The sequence below is a fragment of the Chanodichthys erythropterus genome, chromosome 10 (assembly GCF_024489055.1).
Source record: "Chanodichthys erythropterus isolate Z2021 chromosome 10, ASM2448905v1, whole genome shotgun sequence".
In the NCBI taxonomy this organism is placed as follows: Eukaryota; Metazoa; Chordata; class Actinopteri; order Cypriniformes; family Xenocyprididae; genus Chanodichthys; species Chanodichthys erythropterus.
Window position 1 is genome coordinate 24,137,357 of NC_090230.1, and position 18,387 is coordinate 24,155,743.

The 18,387-nt window shown below is 37.1% G+C and overlaps 2 protein-coding genes across 4 annotated transcripts; one reads left to right on the forward strand and one right to left on the reverse strand.

The window, feature by feature from the left end:
- Positions 1-2,051: 2,051 nt before the first annotated feature.
- On the reverse strand, positions 2,052-7,332 carry LOC137027992 (uncharacterized). Of its 2 annotated transcripts, none has more exons than XM_067396664.1 (4): positions 7,166-7,332; positions 6,588-6,890; positions 5,367-5,648; positions 2,052-2,574 (listed from the first exon to the last, which is right to left on the reverse strand). In XM_067396664.1, exons 1-4 carry the CDS (start codon positions 7,212-7,214, stop codon positions 2,426-2,428), a joined length of 783 nt encoding a protein of 260 aa, XP_067252765.1. In that variant the 5' UTR covers positions 7,215-7,332; the 3' UTR covers positions 2,052-2,425. The 2 variants fall into 2 exon arrangements, with proteins under 2 accessions (XP_067252765.1, XP_067252766.1); XM_067396665.1 differs by lacking the exon at positions 2,052-2,574 and adding an exon at positions 3,808-3,869.
- Positions 7,333-8,816: 1,484 nt separating this feature from the next.
- LOC137027965 (uncharacterized) lies at positions 8,817-18,107 on the forward strand. 2 transcript variants are annotated; one of them, XM_067396613.1, is made up of 8 exons: positions 8,817-9,181; positions 9,946-10,254; positions 10,541-10,873; positions 11,819-12,127; positions 12,391-12,531; positions 14,171-14,473; positions 15,972-16,280; positions 16,521-18,107. In XM_067396613.1, exons 1-8 carry the CDS (start codon positions 9,136-9,138, stop codon positions 16,607-16,609), a joined length of 1,839 nt encoding a protein of 612 aa, XP_067252714.1. In that variant the 5' UTR covers positions 8,817-9,135; the 3' UTR covers positions 16,610-18,107. The 2 variants fall into 2 exon arrangements, with proteins under 2 accessions (XP_067252714.1, XP_067252712.1); XM_067396611.1 differs by having other exon boundaries at positions 8,818-9,181; positions 11,819-12,151.
- Positions 18,108-18,387: the final 280 nt, after the last annotated feature.

Sequence of the window (18,387 nt, forward strand, 5' to 3'; positions counted from 1 at the left end):
TTCCTTTGTTTTAGTTTCCCACCAGCCGTTTGTCACCATGGACATTCATTAATGATACACCTGCCTGTAATCAGTTCATCACCTTGTCTATTTAAGTTCCTCTTTAGTTCTCATTCATTTGTGTTCATAGAAAACTGTTTTGTGTGTTTGTGCGTTCTTGAGTTCTTTAACAAACCTTTTTTTCTATCCTTTTGGCACATATGGCTACTGTCTGTAACTCCCCAAAACTGATGGAAACAAAATAAATGGTAACACTTTATTTTACAGTGCCATAGTTACACATTACTACATGTATACTATAGTAATAACAGTAAATTATTCATAATTACAAGTAACTAACTCTAAACCAAACCCTAACCCTAACTGTAACACTACTAACTGTAGTTAATTAATAGTACGCAGTACTTATTTGAGTAATTACAATGTATCTACAGCACTGTAAAAAAAAGTGTAACCAAACAAGCATCAGACACGTGCATGATACCATAAATGTTTTTAGTAAATTATACAGTGTAATTAACCTTAACGCTACTCCCAGATGTTGACTGACCAAAACAGGGTATGTGCTTCAAAAAGAACAGCACAGGATGTGGGGACTAAGTGTGAAAATCAAGAACGTCTCTTACTGACTCTATTGTCTGCAGAATCACAGCATGATTATATCCGCTCATAGATATAGCGAGCTGCGTATCTATTAATCAATTAATATTTCACAGACACAAAGTATGTGGTGTTTTCATATTTCACACGGTATAATCTCACAATTTGATTTGAGATTTTTTTTTTTTTTGTCAAACATCAACATTGGATTCAGTACTTTATTTCACAGAACTGTTTGGTGTAAAGAGGAATTCAAACTCTGAGAATAAAATTAGCAGGACATAAAAACAAACACACTGTTACACATCACTGACACACCTGAACAAACATCCAGACAAACACTCATGCACAAGCTGTTTGTCCACCAACAGATCAAACCACATTTCTTTCCAGAACTAAAGGCATGAGACCACAGCAGGTTTCAGTTTGACTCAAACGGAGCAGTATGACATTCAATTCACTGCAAATAACCTCAGTACATTAGGTGTCAGATGACAATGTTGTTAAAATGATCCCTGTTCACCCATTTTTAAAAAAAATTATACAGTTATCATCTCTTTGTAATGCCTGCTGCAGACTGTGCGATTTCAGCAATCCTGTAAGATAATTCTCTAAGTACAGAAGAATTAAAGTCATCAGCGTGTGCTAGTGGTAAACAGATAAAGCAAGATGAATCACACTTTGGCAACTGTGGTTTTTATGTGCACTGAAACAAAGAGGATGAACGAAAGACAAATAGGAACAAAAACAATGTCTAGTGTAGTTTGGACGTCGAATAGATGTTCAGAAATGGTCATGGACCGACGGACCTAATATAGACATGATCTGCATGTCTATCTGACGTCCAGTGTTTAGTGGGATTTTTTAACATCTTGCTTCTGTAAAAATGAATGTTTTTGTTTGCTTAAAAATCTACAGATTTATACTGTGAATTCCAATGTGCACAACCCCAAAAGATGTAGTTTTACTCAAATAATACCATAAAATCTAAGGTTTTTAGACATTTTCAACATTACAATATTTAATTGTAAAATGTATGCATATTTATTTGTTTCCACAGAAAATATTTATAATTTCAACATTTTATTACAGTAAAAAACAAAGTTTTATCCAGTCTCACAATTAACGGTTATTCAATCTATTTAATACAGTAAAAGGAAGTTTTTGGTTTTACGCTCCATTACCGTTGGAATTTGACGGTGTTTTGCTGTATATTTTACTGACTTTTTTTACAGTGTACCCTGAGTTGTCTGTGGGTGCTTTTAAGTGGGTCTGAGATCATTTGGGGTGTTCATATTATATCAGCTCAAGACCAAGGAACTATAGGTGTGAATTCATACTCCACCTCATCTTATTCTTTAAATTTCTGAAAGAGAACACAAACACACATCACACAAGATACAAAGACAACATTTTAATGAAAAAAGTAATAAATAAAATATATGCTCCGCTAGCTATTCAGAGTGAAATTTTCAAATGTGTTTTTTTTACTGATCACCTCTGTAGCAAATAGCAATAATTATATTATTGCAATGAAATCCTTATTCAAATGTAATATCATGAGAAGCAAACATTATAGCAACATGTGTGTGAATGCAACCATATTAATGACTCAAAAAACAGGACTGACAACTGATTGTAGTTAACAAAGTCATTCAAACTCCAGACCAATGTTTCATGTGTTAACTTGTATAATAAATATTGGACTCCCTGTCACTCTGTCTAGGTTTATTTTGTGATCATGTCTGGCTGACTGTATATTATCCCTTACTTATTGACATATTATTTTGTTAATATCACCCTGGTGTCTGGCATGAGAATATGGTTAATCAGCGTGAGGGTTTGATCTTCTCTGCTGTTCATCTTTTCTGGGTCTGATGTCATAAACCAGCACAGCAACAGTAGCCACGCCCACCAGAGCAGAGAGAGCCAATCGGATCACAGCTTCAGTAGAACCACAACAATGGATACATTCTGAAGGAAGGTAAGAACAACACAGAGATGGAATTTTGCATTTCAATAAACACTCAAACATGCTTTGACACTGTTTACAACAGATGCGAGCGGCACAACTCAACGTGACTAAAGACAATAGATCCCATTGTAATCATAGCACATACAACTGCGTTCACACTGCAAACGACATCCAGCAACAAAGCAACACAATTATTTTCATTAATTTCAATGGAGAGCTGGTGATTTCTGGAGACAGTGACCATTGGTGACAGGATGTAGTCTTGCCCAGCTACGCAATAAAGTGAAAAGCGTCTCACTGCAGTCTGCGGTGGACATCCTAAACTGACAAACATCCAAGTGTGATGTCAGAAGCTATGCCCATGTCCAAATACGTCAAACCAGTTCAGCGGAAACTCCCAGGAGGCTGGTCCCAGTATAGGTCATAAACTCCGCCCTGTCCATGTAATCTAATGGGACGTGAGACACACTAAGTATTCAGATAAACTGCACTAACTGATTCTGAGGGAATGTGGGCGGGACCTTGATACCGCGGCTCCATTTCACACTTGGTAGCTGCTCACGACTTTTGGACGTGAGTGTTGGAATTCGCCCTCTAGTGGTGAGTCATACAGAACTTTCATTATGATCGTGGGAGAGAAGCTAATTCTCTCTTGTCTCAGTGTACCTTAAGCCAGGCATACACTGTGTGATTTCAGCAATGTTTTTGTTAAATACCAAATCTCACTGTGCATCCATGTATATCGCATGCAATGTAAAGCAAAAGCTCATGATTTTTGTGCTCGCACACTATACGGCCTGACCATCGAGCTGTGACTTGTATGGAAGTAAATTAATGCCAAATGTTTTTGAAATAAAAAGCTTGTTGAATTGCACTAATTGAAAAAAAAAAAATGCATTACATTAGCTGTACTTGCATTTTGATGCACTGTATTTTTAAGGCTTGCATTTTTATGGGCTGAAATTCAACATGGTCGTATATTTAAGTTGTGAATATTTCAATTAAAAATATTTCACACACATTTTCATTATTAAAAATTCAATAATTCATATTCACCTTTCAGATTTCACTTCCAAAATATTAATTCTGTTTAAAAATACAACCTATAAAATTCGACTATCAATTTTCAGTCCATTTTATTTCGCTTTACAAATTCGCTTCCACAAATTCAGTGGTTCAAATTCGGCAGAAAATTCAACATTTCACATCCGGGAACTTGCAGGAAAAGCAGTAGAGTGCCGATGCATGATCTCCATCTGCTGTTAGTCTTTTCACCAGCAGGTGCCACAAGCGGCTGTTTAGGAAGACCAAAGCAACACTAGTAAGTCATCATTCATTCATCATTCGTTTCTTTAAGTTAAACAAAAAGTATTGTGAAGTGCACTTCTTACAAATAGACACAAGAAGTGTCTTTTGAATATTGCCAGGGATTCTTCATCCGGAATGCAGAATCTTTAGCAATATTCAAAAGACAGCTGAAAACTCATCTTTTTGGGCACTTATCCTCACCCTAAAAAAAAAATAAAATTCCTATACCTATCCTTTCACTTTCTTTTATCCCTCTCTATTGTAGCTTATGATACTCTGAGCACTGCCTAAAACTTGTATTGTGAGCACTTCTTGTGTCTATTTGCCTCATGACGACTCGCTTGTTGTATTCCTTACTTGTAAGTTGCTTTGGATAAAAGCGTCTGCCAAATGAATAAATGTAAATGTAAATGTACATTGGATTACATCACATCTGGTCAGCGTCGACAGCGTGCCGCAAATAGGGCCTCGTTTATATTTTTACATGTTTTAATTAGACATTAGTATAATTAAAAGGAATAATAGTTAACAGTCTATTATTGGCCTGTTTTGGCCTGGAACAAACAAAACAAGCCCTGAAAATTGATAAAAGGAACACATCACAAACACTTGATATTTAATCTTATTAGATGATTAGTTCATTGCATTTGATGCATTATACTTTCAATAAATCATCTGCAATGTGTTTGTAAAAGGTGTTTTTATGCATGTTTTTTTTTGTATTTACAAAGCATGTGGAGAATTGAACGAATAGCAAATAAATGACTTTCATTCCAATGGCTGTAGTTTGGCCCTGTCCCAAATGGCACCCTAAACAGTCACGGCCTTCCTACGAGTACACACTTTTGTGATGTAACATCGCTTTGACTGTCGGGAACAAGTCTGCAGTGGAGTTTGCACCAGTGCGGGCTCAGCAAAAGTGCGCATCGAGGGCGAATATTGGCCGCAAAGGGGGCGCTCGCGAGCACCCTCCTGAAGCCTAAAGTTGACAAATGGGACACCCATACGGTCTCATGGACTTAGTGGATGCGCGTATGCGGCAGCCATTGTAAGTCCACAACACGGAAAGTGCATAAGTGTGCCATTTGGGACAGGGCCTTTGTCATGTGCAGTGGAAAGGCGGCTATGAATGAATGACTTCCAGTCCAACGGCCATAGTGTCATGTGCAGTAGTAGAAAGGCAGTTTCAAATTGTTGCAACGCGACATGACAAATAGTACTCACTGCAGAGTCAAATGACGTCTAATGGGGTGGAAGAATAGAGTTGTAGGGTTAGGGTGTGTTTGGATATTCTGGCTCCACCGATTAGGCCCAAATTACATTTGCTCCTCCTCACTGGATGTCTAGCGAGGAGGACCTAGACGTAAGCTCCACCCATTTGCTCTGCAGTGAGAACAAATGTACATAATGTAGCTGAAGATGATCAACAAAGCGCAGCTCAATCAATGATTACAATAATCAATCAATGTCTGATGTAGCCTACCTGAGCATGGCTGACAGAAATCAGTGTTGTTGAGATGTGTAGTCAAGTTGGTGAATGAATAAGCCACCACACAGCTGTACGAATCATCCAGACACTCAATCTCCAGAGGTAGAGAGAGACTGATGCTGAGATCAGACACACTGATGCTGGACAATAAACTGTTTCCTTTGTACCAGGAGAGAGTCACATGACTCACATTCACAGCTGAACACACCAATGAACAATTTGAAGTTAATGATGCAGATGAAGAGTTATTGCTGATGACAGGAACAGGCAGACGAGCTGAAAGACACAAGAGAATAATAATAATAAATGATAGCCTGCAAGTGTTATCTTAAAGAGCCTTCCTGATGTGACCCATTAAATTAGTTTTGTTGGTATAAATCAATGTAATTAGGTAGAATCAGTTATGTTAAATAGTATTTTAGATTTGAATAAATCAGGTTCATTTAGATGTTACCATTTCTTCAGTGTATGAGGTAATAATCCACTGAAAATCTCACCTTCCGCTGCTGTAAAAGCTCTATAATGCTAACTCATTTTATGCCTCACACTATCATATATCATATTACCTTTGAATATAGTTCACAGGACTAGCACATTTGGACTAGATTTATCGTGTTCTAGTTTTGGCCCCTGGTCACTGTATGCTTTTATAGAAAAGAGCAGTATGAACACTGCACAAAACATCTCCTTTTGTGTTTTATGAAAGAAAAGAAATGAATCAATTTGGTGACAATTTTTATTTTTGGTTGAACTATTCTTTAATGGGGATTCATTGTAGGATTCATTGTACCCCTAAAGGTACAATTTTAAACCCTTTTTTTCTTAAATGTTTTTAAAAATGGCAAACCTAAATATTGAAAACATCAAAGCTGATATCCATCCAGTTTTTCTTCTTACAACTGCAACCAGGTTATAGGTTCACCTGCCCATTCAGTCTTAAAGTTTAATAGTAAAACAAACTTGGCTTGCTGACCACAGAGGAAGCTCGAACCCGAAGCATGGCTTGAGCTCCGAGTTAAAAATAAATCACACATATGTAGCACAAAACAGGCCTAAGACCTAAACTTAAAAACTGTGTTTAACAACCCACTGATACACATATTCAAATATATGCAAATATAAAGCAAAGATGCACAAAATCATTTTGCAGTATTACTGGAAAACAAATTATGACAAATAATGTGCCAAAAACACTAATTTGTAGTGTATACTAACCATAGACAGCAACGCTGAATCTGTATATGATCTTTGCCCTGATTTGATATCCTCCAGAGTCTGTGTCTGTGATGTTCATGATGGTCAGAGATCCAGTCTGATGATCCAGCTTCAGTCTGTCTCTGAATCTCTCATCTTGTGTGGAGAAGATTCCAGTCCCTCTGTTGATTGTAGCTATAAGAGAGTTTTTGGATCCAAACCGATATTGTATCACATCATCCGTCTGTAGTTCAGTATCAGTGTTTAGAGTGACTGAATCTCCCTCCATCACTGACACTGACTTCACTGCATCACCAAACACACCTGAAGAACAGAGTCAGTTTCTCAGTCACACACTGAAGTTCTTAATGAAGAAAAGTTTAAAACTCAAAACCGATCACACTTGATTAAACCTGCATGCTTTTGAGCTTTCAACTTGTAACGGTTGCAACGGTTTATGTTCAGCAGCATATTCTGCATATTCATACAGCTTGAGTAAGTAGAACATCATATTCACACAGCAGTGAGATCACAAACCTGATCCAGACTAGATTTCACAGTGATATAAATTTAAACCTTAAAAACGTATTATAACTTACCAGCCAAACACCAAAAGCAAAAACAGCAAAAAACAAATGAGTGAAACATTTCCTGAAATTAAGATGTCTCACTCAAGATGTTTGCAAAGATTATCTGAAAACGTTGTAATGTGAAGGAAAGTCTTGTAGAGATACACAGGAGTAATACTATTTCAGAATAGACCGAGTGCGAGTCTGAGAGTGTGTGTGTTTGCGTGTGTGAAAGAGCGAGAGAGAGAGAGAGAGAGTAGGGGGATGTGGGTTTCTCAAAGAGTGTGTGTGGATAATGATGTTGTAGACATACAATTTTGGACTGGATTGCATAATATTGAGTATAGTAACATATGGTGCTGCTAAAATCTGATTTATTAACATATTTCAAACATAATTAACAGTAACACTGGGCACATTGCAGTCATGTGACTTCTAGTCATCTCTACCTTTTTCATTTAATACACTTATTTTCACCATCTAATCTGCATCCAAAACTGACCACCCTAATCCAAACACATCATTGAAATGATCTCATCTACAGCAGTAAGATATGGTGAAAGCTGGTTAGTAAAAAAATACACAAACACAGGCCTACTATAGTTTTAGTAAATTCATACTCTGGATAGTCTATTATCACTGTGTTATTAATAGTTTCATATCATGGTTTAGGAAGTCTACATGCGCACGCATGCCACATCCATCAAATAACAGCTCAAACCACATCTCTGCACAGATGTCAATGACTGAGACCACAGCAGATTTCACAACCTGAGCTGGTCACAGTAACAGTCATTCTGCTCTCTGCAGGGGAAAAGCTGTGATGACATGCTGAATTTAACAATTTTTTTTTATGTTCACTTTCAAATAGGCAATCATTCGTCTGTTATTAAAACAAACATGTTGATCTGCTTTATCAAAAATGTTTTCTGTAAACACCTACAGTTGCTGATAAAGAAGCAACTCAACAAAAGTCAAGGGTCAAGAGCTCAAAGAAACATTTTCAATAAGACGTCAACATCTAGATCTCTGGTAATTCTCAATAAGATCGTCTGTAGACATGTGACAGAAGTAAAGTCAGTCTGGTTAGTAATAAGTGAAGCTGGTAATGCTGTTTGTGGAGTTAATGAATCAGATCTTCAGAGATTTAATGTCTTTTATCTTCAGTTCATCTAAGGCTGTGGCTGAAGAAAGTTGTAGTTTGTGTTCTTATTTCTCTTTCTTTCAGTGTTTGTTCACAGCAGGTGTTTGAATGATTGAAAGAATGTTTCAGGAACATCATAATAACCTTTAAATAACATTCTACTAACATTAAGGAAACTGGACATTTTATGTTCTATGGAATGTTTCGAATCATCGTTCCAAGAATGTTGAATTTTAAATCAACATTAAGTTGAAAGAACGTTTGATGAACATTATACCATATAAAACTGTGCTGGCACGCCACTGGCTGGGGGGATTATGTCATTAAAGTGCGGAGTCGGACTCGTATGAAGTGTTTAGGGTGCCATTTGAGACAGGGCCTTTCTATCGTGTTTGCCTATGAATGACGATTGAGCAAATCAGAGTAGGCATGGGGCGGAGTGACAGGTGTAGCCCCGCCCAGTTATGCAGGCTGCGGACAGGTGTACTTGCCCTGACTGGCCCTCGCATGTCACGTGTTGTTTTTATGATAGTTTCAATGATACTTGGGATTGGGAATATCCACTGGCACTGATCCTGGAGCCGCCCCTGACTGTACCTATAAATCGAGTGTCACGGAGAATTCGGCCCTTTTTTGCTTTTAATGACAGATAGCAGATATTGGCTAATCAAATAAATTCATCAGCAGTCGGCATGAAGTTTTCTGTCGATCTTCAGTCGAGTTTTCAGTGATTTTGTCTATCAATCGCCTCGGGAACAACGTACTGACAACGACACAGCAGCGCAGATTATTACAAATAACAGCCTATCATCTTCGTATGTTCGTATATTGATATTTTACTGACATCCACAGAAATATGACGAACATATTATTGTTCTTTGTGTTCTATATTGTCTTTGACGGTAAGATTATTTTTATTTCTTGAACGGTTTAGTATTAACTTACTTTGTAAAATCCCAGTTTATTTTCATTAATTTCATATTGTTATTCACACAGTTTCCTAATAAATGAACTGTATTTTAGTAGCATTTAAGGCACGAACAGTTTCCTGACCTTGATAGCTACATTTACTCGCCATTTAAAGGGCACGATGTTAATGTTTGTTAAGATGGGTTCAAAGGTGGTTTATTTCTTGCAAGTAGGGAAGATTGAGGATAGTTGTTTGTAACACATTTGTGGTAATGTCTGTGTATTCAAAAAGTTTCAAAAAAGTTTCATTGGTAACATAAATTAACTATTTTAGTTGTTGTTGTACTGAACTAAGTAATGAACAACACTTCTACAGCATTTATTAACCTTATTTAATGTTAATTAATCATTTACCAATACATTATTCAAATCAAAAGTTGTATTAACATTTGTTAATGCACTGTGAACATGAACAAACAATTGAATTACTGTATTTAAGATAAAAGAGATAAAAAATAAATAAACCAAAAATAAAGCAGCAATATGTAGGTGCTGTGACCAGTCCCAGTTATTCTAGCCCAGTACATGTTGCAAACATTTTTAAATTAAAAATAGCATAGAAATAGAATAGTAAGTGTTAGTATTAATAGGTCAAGTGTTGACGAAATGATGACACCACAAGCTTCTGGAGGGCACATAAGTCTGTTTATAATTGTATCTATTTTTTGTCTGTCTAATTGTTCCTTTTTATCTGCAGGTGTGTTTGGTGATTCAGTGTCAGTGGTGGAGGGAGATTCGGTCACTTTACACACTGATCTCACTGAAATTGGGAAAGATGATGTGTTAGAGTGGAGATTTGGAGCTAAAGGCGTCCGCATAGCTCAGATCAACAGAGGAGCCAATAAGAGCTTTATAGATGATGAAGCTCTTCATCAAAGTTTCAGAGGCCGGCTGAAACTGGACAATCAAACTGGAGATCTCACTATCAGAAACATCAGAACTGAACACTCTGGACGTTATGAAGCAACCAGCGGACATACTCTAAACAAGATATTCAGTGTCAGTGGTGAGTACCAGTTTGTAAATGTTGTAATTAGTGTCTGCTCTAGTTCTCATATGCCTGGAAATGACCATACATATAGCAGATGTGATTATTTAGTCATGGAATCATAACTTCGCTAACCAACTTCGCCTCATTGACAAGCGCAAGTCATACAAGAGTGAGGAATTACTTTATGAACACATTTTCTTTTAGAAGTTTTCTGTTCTTTATGATCTTCAAGAACTGAAATGTGCTTTTGGACCAGTGATGATCTGAACAGTTGCAGTAACTATTTCTGTTTCTTTTCCAGCTCTGCCTGTTGATCCAGTGAAGTCAGTGTCAGTAATGGTGGGAGATTCAGTCACTCTAAACACTGATCTTACTGAAATACAGAGAGATGATGTGATACGGTGGAGGTTTGAACATCAACACCCTCCTGTAGCTGAAATCAATAAAAAGAATAGAAACATCTCTAAACACGATGGTCCTGATGAGAGATTCAAACACAGACTACAGCTGGACTATTGGTCTGGATCTCTGACCATCAGGAACATCAGAACCGAACACTCTGGATTTTATGAAGTCGACATCATCAGTAGCAGTGGACACACCATACACAAGTCATTCAGTGTGACTGTCAGCGGTGAGTAGCTTGTCTCTTGTGTCACAGATAGGGCTTAGATTAGGGTTAGTTCACCCAAAAATGAAAATTCTGTCATTTATTACTCACCCTCATGTCGCTCCACACCTATAAGACCTTCGTTCATCTTTGGAACATAAATTAAGATATTTTAGTTGCTCAGTGAGGCCTGCATCGCCAGCAATAAGGCTCTCTTTTTCAATGCCCAGAAAACATATTTAAATCAGTTCATGTGACTACGGTGGTTCAACTTTAATATTATAAAGCAACGAGGATACTGTCTGTGTGCCAAAAATAACAAAATAGCGACTTTATTTTACAATAACTAGTGATGGGCGATTTCAAAACACTGATTCATGAAGCTTCGAAGCTTTACGAACCATTTGTTTCGAATCAGGGGAATTGGATGGTTGTGGATTGCTATTGGTGGATCTCTTGTGAGTGACAGGTTGCCCCGCCCTCGTTATCAGAAAAGAGATGTCGCTGCAGATGGGAGGGGAAACTATTTAGAATAAAGATCATGAGGGTGCATGTAAATGTAAATCAAATAATGAATGATGCATATGGATAAATTATTTAGAATAAATATTGCAATGTTCCATAATTTTGATTTCATGTTGACTAATTTGGAGGCCACACCTTTCCCCATAAAAGAAAGTCTTCTCATGCAAGAGATATGTTGATGCGTGTGTGTGTGTGTGGAAGCATGTTAGTTTGTTTCATCACTTTAGCAGGGACTGCTTGTTTGTAAAATTTATTTTGAAGTACGCCCCTTCAGTGCCAATTTCGCGTAGAGACAACAGTTATACATCAGACCCACACAATCACTTGATCTTATGATCAAATTTCTCTTCCTTCTCTTTATTAGTGAGCATTTTTATCTGCAATATTTGTTTAATCTTCCTGTATGCATTTCATTCTCTGTTTTTCGTATGTTTGTTGTTATAGGTGAAATGAGGACAGTGTCGGTGATGGAGGGAGATTCTGTCACTCTAGACACTAGTCTCACTGAAATACAGACAGATGATTTCATTATGTGGATGTTTGGTGACACTATCCTAGCTGGAATCTATATAAACCAGTCCTCGTTGGCCCAACAGTTCTATGATGGTGATAATGAAAGATTCAGAGACAGACTGCAGCTTCATAACCAGACTGGATCTCTGACCATCACCAAATGCAAAACCTCAGACTCTGGACTCTATGAAGTGCAGATCAACAGCAACAGACACCTGAGAGTCAATGTTACTGTCAGTGGTGAGTCCATCAAGTCGGTGAAAGGTAATCAGAGCTCTATAAACAATCCTAAAGTTAAATGAAGAATTTAACATGTCAGAGCCCATGACATCTGAGTAAATGCTTTAATACCGCTGGCATGTTTCAAAATATTAGAGGCTCATTATTCATCTTAAACAGAATCAGATTCATATGCACTATGTTTTAGCCAAATGCAGTTTTCCAAAGTGTTTTAGTCAGACTCATTCACTGACACTAATGACTGTCTCTCTTTATCATTACAGTACCAGGTCTGTCTTCAGGTAAAATAGCAGGGATTGTTGTTGGTGTTGTCCTGATGATGGTGCTTGCAGCTGTTGGGATTTGCTATCGCCACAAGATCTCTAAACTGATACGTAAACTGCATAATAGTATGGCTGATACAAGTAAGGGAAAAACAACAAGCTTTGCTAGACTATGTTAGAGTTTAAAGGTATAACTCTGACAGCAACATAGTGTTGGCCCAGATCTGGCCCACATCTGGTCTGAGTGTAATCCACATGTATCAGATCTGGGCCACACTGGTGCTGTCTGGGAAAAATGTTCACAGGTGGCCGGTTACATAAACTCCTTAAATTAGTCTTACAATTTAGTCATCTAATTTTTTCTTCAAGACTGGTCATAACTTTTCTAAGTCAATTACATAAAAAGGCTGATCGGTCTAATTTGAATCCGAAACAGGAACTGGTAGTTGGTCAGACTAGTTTTCAGGACAGTTTATGCAACTGGGTCGGGTTGCACCAGTCGTTCATAAGTTCTTACTTGTAACGTAAAGTCCACACTAGAGGAGAAGACTACTAGCTAGTTTGTAACCAACTCTGTAGTTTATTTGGTTGTACCATTCCCAGACAGCAACATAGTTCCAGATCTGGTACATGTGGATTACACGTGGACCAGGTTTGGTTCTTAAGGCATGTAGCAAGTAGGTCATAAGCTTTTCGTAGAGTAATGCATATAATACGCATAATATGATGTTTACCTTTAATAATCCAATATCAGCCTAGAAATACATGGGCAGAAGTTGTGTTGAAATGCTGTGAGGTTCAGTTTATTCTTCATTCTAAGTTATTTTGCCTTATAAAATTTCCATTAAATATGATGCTGCTAAATCATCAATAACATAGGTAATTTTATATGTAAATATCATTCATAAACTGTATTTGAAACAAAATTAATAAGGATCAATAAACAAGTACTGATACAAAAAAATAAGAAATTACATTTATTGATTATGACTGAATTTATTTGATATGCACAGCATGGACCGTTGCACACAGAGGATGTTAGGACGGGTTCATGTTGAAGAGACACTAAAAAATTAATTAATTTTTTATATATACATAATGATTTGGAGTGTAAATGTCATCTTTATCATATATAATGATTGAAGTCTGTCAGGTAAAACAAGAGCTTACTGGTGCAGTTCAGTCTGTCTGATATTTTATTCCAAACATTACTCTTGATTGGACGTTTCTGTAAATATTTAGTTTAGATATCTGATCAAAGAGTCATGTTTTAACTAAGATTAATGGTGCAACTCAAAAATATTTACTAGTGTGCAAGTTGTAACTTGGTGCCTCTTTACGTCAAAATTATGCTAAGTAGTAACTTGCACACAGCTGGTGCAACTGGTTTCTGGCCCCAGGTTTCAAATCGTTTTATCAAACTGTGTGTATATGTATTTGTGTGTGTGTGTGTGTGTGTGTGTGTGTACTGTATGACTATTTTGTAGTCTTCTGGGGGACAATAGTTTTCCTGGCCTGTTGAAGCTGGTAACATGGTCTTAGCTGGTCTCCCAGCCTGGTCTATGGGCTGATTTTAGAGTCATTTTGGGCTGGTCAGGATGGAAGACCAGCTTTAACCTCAGGCTGGTTTCTCTTGTGATGTTCACTGTTTGCTGTTTAGAGGGTTTAATGATCAGGCACTGAGTAGGTGAGAGATTTGGAGTGAATGACCATTTTGATCATTTCTGCTGTTCTTGTTCTAATTTCTGCGTTTCTCTGTTTCTGTGTGCTTCTGATACAGATACAGTGACGCCACTATCATTGCTTAAAGGAGAGGATGTCACCCTAAACACTGATGCTGAACTACAGACAGATGATCAGATTCTGTGGATGTTTGGAAATTCTCCTATAGCTAAAATCAAAAGAGGAGATAACTTTATATATGATGGTCCTGATGGGAGATTCAAAGACAGACTGAAGCTGGATCATCAGACTGGATCTCTGACCATCACAAACACCAGAACCACAGACTCTGGAGAATATAAACTGAAGATCAGTGGAAGTGGAAAACCCTCATTCAAGAGATTCAGTGTTTCTGTCTTTGGTGAGAAACTCAAATCTTTCAATGTAATAATGATTTTGTTTTATCTCTACACTGAGTGAATCATTTCAATGAAGGACTATGACTAGCAGACAATTCATGTGAATTCAAATAGTTATTCTTGACAATAACTGTTTTTTGTTCATTCATGAATTGCAAACATCTCAGTCCCAGTGATGCTGTGAAACACAGTGCTGTTTCTCTCTGTGTTCTCTCTGTTACTTGAGTTCCGTAATCAGATTACGTTTTCAAGTAACAAGTAATGCATTACTTTTTCAATTTAGTAATCAAAGTTACTTTTTCACATTTATTGACTGACAGATCTCCTGTCCCCGTGTTGAGAAAAATAAAGTGGAGAGGTGTTGTGTGCGCTGTGTGTAAATATGATGGTTATTGTAGTTCTACACTAAATGTGAACATGCATTTAATCATCTCACTTGCACGAAAACATTCAGTGTTCCTCAAAATAAATAAAAACAGTCAAATGCAATCCCACAATTTTATGCAAACCTGTAATAATTAACTATATGAAATTACACAAATATACTTTATGTATTTAATCTCACTTTATTAACGGGTGTATTTGCTGCTCACCTTCAGTGATCTGGTTTCACTAACATCTGATCTGAAACGTTCAAAATGAATGATACTTTCCTTCATCTGCTCTCTGTGATTGTTTTCATACAGAAAGCTAATGAGATTTCAAGTTTGATCTTGTTTTTTGGCTTTTCTCTTTGATTTGGTTCAATTATAGCTTATATATGCAGCATTAAGCACAGCTATTGAAATATAATGCTGTATATAAAGGTACAGTTTGATCTAGGTCAGTATCAGTTGAGATGGGCATTGATTCATGATCTTCAGTACCAGACTGGACTAAACCAGATCCGTGTGTGTCACTGAGGATTCATGTCAGACCTATGAAGAGCTCTGACTTTGACAACTGTCTGAGAGGCAGCATTCTGCTTGCAATCAAAAAACATTGGCACAAGGAAATAAAACTATTATAATTAGGTTTATTTATAAAAATATAATTCTGCCCCTCACTCTGATCTGCAGAGAACTCTTATGTTACCTAACAATGACAATAGTGACAAAACTCAGACAAAAATAAAAAATTAAAACCTGTTTTATTTTATACTAAAATATAAAGTCTAGAGTTGATGGTACAAACAAAAGTCAAATGTAGAACAAATGACAATGAAAAATGCTGATCATAATTTAACAAAATTAAACTCACTGATGTCTATTGGTTTAGTGAATTAATGCCACATATATTACAGTAACTGATCATACATGAATAAGATACAATGATGGTCCAAAACACAGATCACAACAAACATGGGAAATGAGCCATCTGACTTAAGAGTTACATTTATATTCATATAATGAAAAGTTGAGTTCAAATGAGATACTGAGCATTGGTTTAGATGATTTTTACTGTGGTTTGTTTTAAAATCTAAATTCTTTATTATTTTCTGTTTCTGTGCTGCTGTGACAGATGAGGTAAAGCTAGTGATGGAGGGAGAATCCGTCACACTGAACTCTGATACTAAACTACAGTCAGATGATGTGATCCTGTGGATGTTTGGAGACAAAGACACTGTCATAGCTGAAACCAAAGGAGGGACCAGAGGGACCACTACACATCATGGTCCTGATGGGAGATTCAGAGGCAGACTGAAGCTGGATCATCAGACTGGATCTCTGACCATCACAAACATCACAAACACAGACTCTGGCCTGTATAAACTACAGATCAACAGAAGTAGACAAAACTCATTCAAGTTTTGCAATGTTTCTGTCTCTGGTGAGTAACTCAAATATTCCAGTGTAATAAAGACCTTATTTTAGATCAACACTGTTCCTGAAGATCTAGTTTTCCGTGTAGTTCAATCCAAACTCTAATCAAACACATATGTTTCCTCTTTAAACACACTGACTTAAGATGGTTTAGATATTATATTAATATTTGTGCAGCACATTTAATTTGGTCAAGACATCCTCCATACAAAAGCAAAAATTTTAATGTCATCATGTTTTCTTTCAGATCCCACTGCATCCGGAAGTATGCCAGAGGAAAAGCATTTATTGCAGTCGGTATATTCAAGCAACAACTCTTCCATTGGTTTAGTGTAATACTGTCATCAGTTCCAGTGTTGTGGATCAACATGAGGATGGTCTTACGCTGATGATACTCAGCCCTATTTTTCTTCGCACCCTGATGAAACTTACCAAGTCACAAAATTAACGGAATGCATAGCTGATTGGATAAAACAAAATTGGATGATTAGTAGTTGTATGGAAGTATGACCATATTAGCCCAGTTCTGTCATCACTGCATTGGCTTCCTGTTAAACATCGTATAGATTTTAAAATCTTGTTAATTACTTACAAAGCACTAAATGGTTTAGCTCCCCAGTACCTGAGCGAGCTCTTAATGCATTATAGTCCTTCACGTTTATTGCGATCTCAGAATTCAGGCCAGCTGATAATACCTAGAATATCAAAATCAACCGCAGGCAGTAGATCCTTCTCCTATTTGGCACCTAAACCTAAAAACGCATCACCTGGCATGCACATAACACCTTATAAATTTATATTTTCACACCCGTTAAAGGATTATTAAGCTTCATAAATTAGGTCAGCTGGAACCGGGAACACTTCCTATAACACCAGATGTACTCGTTACATCAGAAGAAGAAAAGCATCTAAGCTAATGTTAGTCTCTCTGTTTATCCTGAGGTTACTGCTGTCAGCTGATCCGGGCCGTATCGAGATCAGATGGAGGACCTGTGCCTAGACACGACGACAACGCAGCCCTGAAGTATCAGCTAGATTGTGTCAACTAGATGTGATGGCCTCATCGACACGACAGCCAGTTGCACAGTTCCTCAACAAACCCGTCTGCATACCAGCATGAGGAATCCAATCTTCAACCTGATGGAACTGGATTAAATATTTTGAATCTGGATTATTTATTTATGAATCATAATCACAACCTGTACATTGTTGGCCAGAGGAGGACTGGTCCCCCGACTGAGCCTGGTTTCTCCCAAGGTTTTTTTCTCCATTTTTGTCACCTGTTGGAGTTTGGGTTCCTTGCCGCTGTCGCCTCTGGCTTGCTTAGTTGGGGACACTTGACATTCAACTTGATATTCAACAGTGTTTTGATCTGCCTGCATCGACACCATTGTACGCGAACTGAACTGAGCTGGATGATGACATTACTGTTTTCTCCAGAGCTGCTGTATGTAAATGAACTAATAATAACGATTTTCACAATGGAACTGAACTAAAGCTGGACAATGATACCATTTTCTTCTTGAGATGCTGTGCAGCCAAAATTATTTCCTGTTATCACTGTAAAGCTGCTTTGAAACTATCTTCTATTTATATTGACTTGATAAAGTAAAGGTATTAAGGGAATTTTTTTACTGTCATTTGTTTAACATTTGACTTTCGTTCTGGTTCATTTAAAAAAAGAAAACATAGGGATATGTTGATTTGAATCTGTTCATAAGAAGTGTTGTTTTTATGTAATCTATTTATATGAAATATATTTTATGTAATCTATTTATATGTATATATATATATATATATATATATATATATATTAAAAATTATTTAATTTTAATTTGAGATTTCTTGCTTGTACACACATCTGAGACCTGTCTGAGTATATGCCACTGTATATCCTCTGCCCTGGGCATAAAGCAGTTATTATTATAAATAATAATAATAACTCCGGTCTTGCGTGATATCGCGTTGTTTCCTTGTCACATCTCGCGTGTGTTTGGTTGTGAAACGTAGTTTGCGTGCCAGACAGAGTTGTCGGCGATTCTTCCTATTATAAAGTCATGCAGTGTGAAACCTTCTGTCGCCGATCCATCGTGCAGTTTGAACACAGCAGCGAC

Bases quoted from the DNA above. Each gene is read 5' to 3' on its own strand.
- LOC137027992 (XM_067396664.1), bottom strand. From the start codon at position 7,214: ATGTTTCACTCATTTGTTTTTTGCTGTTTTTGCTTTTGGTGTTTGGCT. The intron at 5,649-6,587 runs GTTAGTATACAC...TGTGTCTTTCAG, and splicing joins ATTCAGCGTTGCTGTCTATG to CTCGTCTGCCTGTTCCTGTC. The intron at 2,575-5,366 runs GTAGGCTACATC...ACCTTCCTTCAG, and splicing joins TTTCTGTCAGCCATGCTCAG to AATGTATCCATTGTTGTGGT.
- LOC137027965 (XM_067396611.1), top strand. From the start codon at position 9,136: ATGACGAACATATTATTGTTCTTTGTGTTCTATATTGTCTTTGACG. The intron at 10,874-11,818 runs GTGAGTAGCTTG...TTGTTGTTATAG, and splicing joins ATTCAGTGTGACTGTCAGCG to GTGAAATGAGGACAGTGTCG. The intron at 12,532-14,170 runs GTAAGGGAAAAA...CTTCTGATACAG, and splicing joins TAATAGTATGGCTGATACAA to ATACAGTGACGCCACTATCA.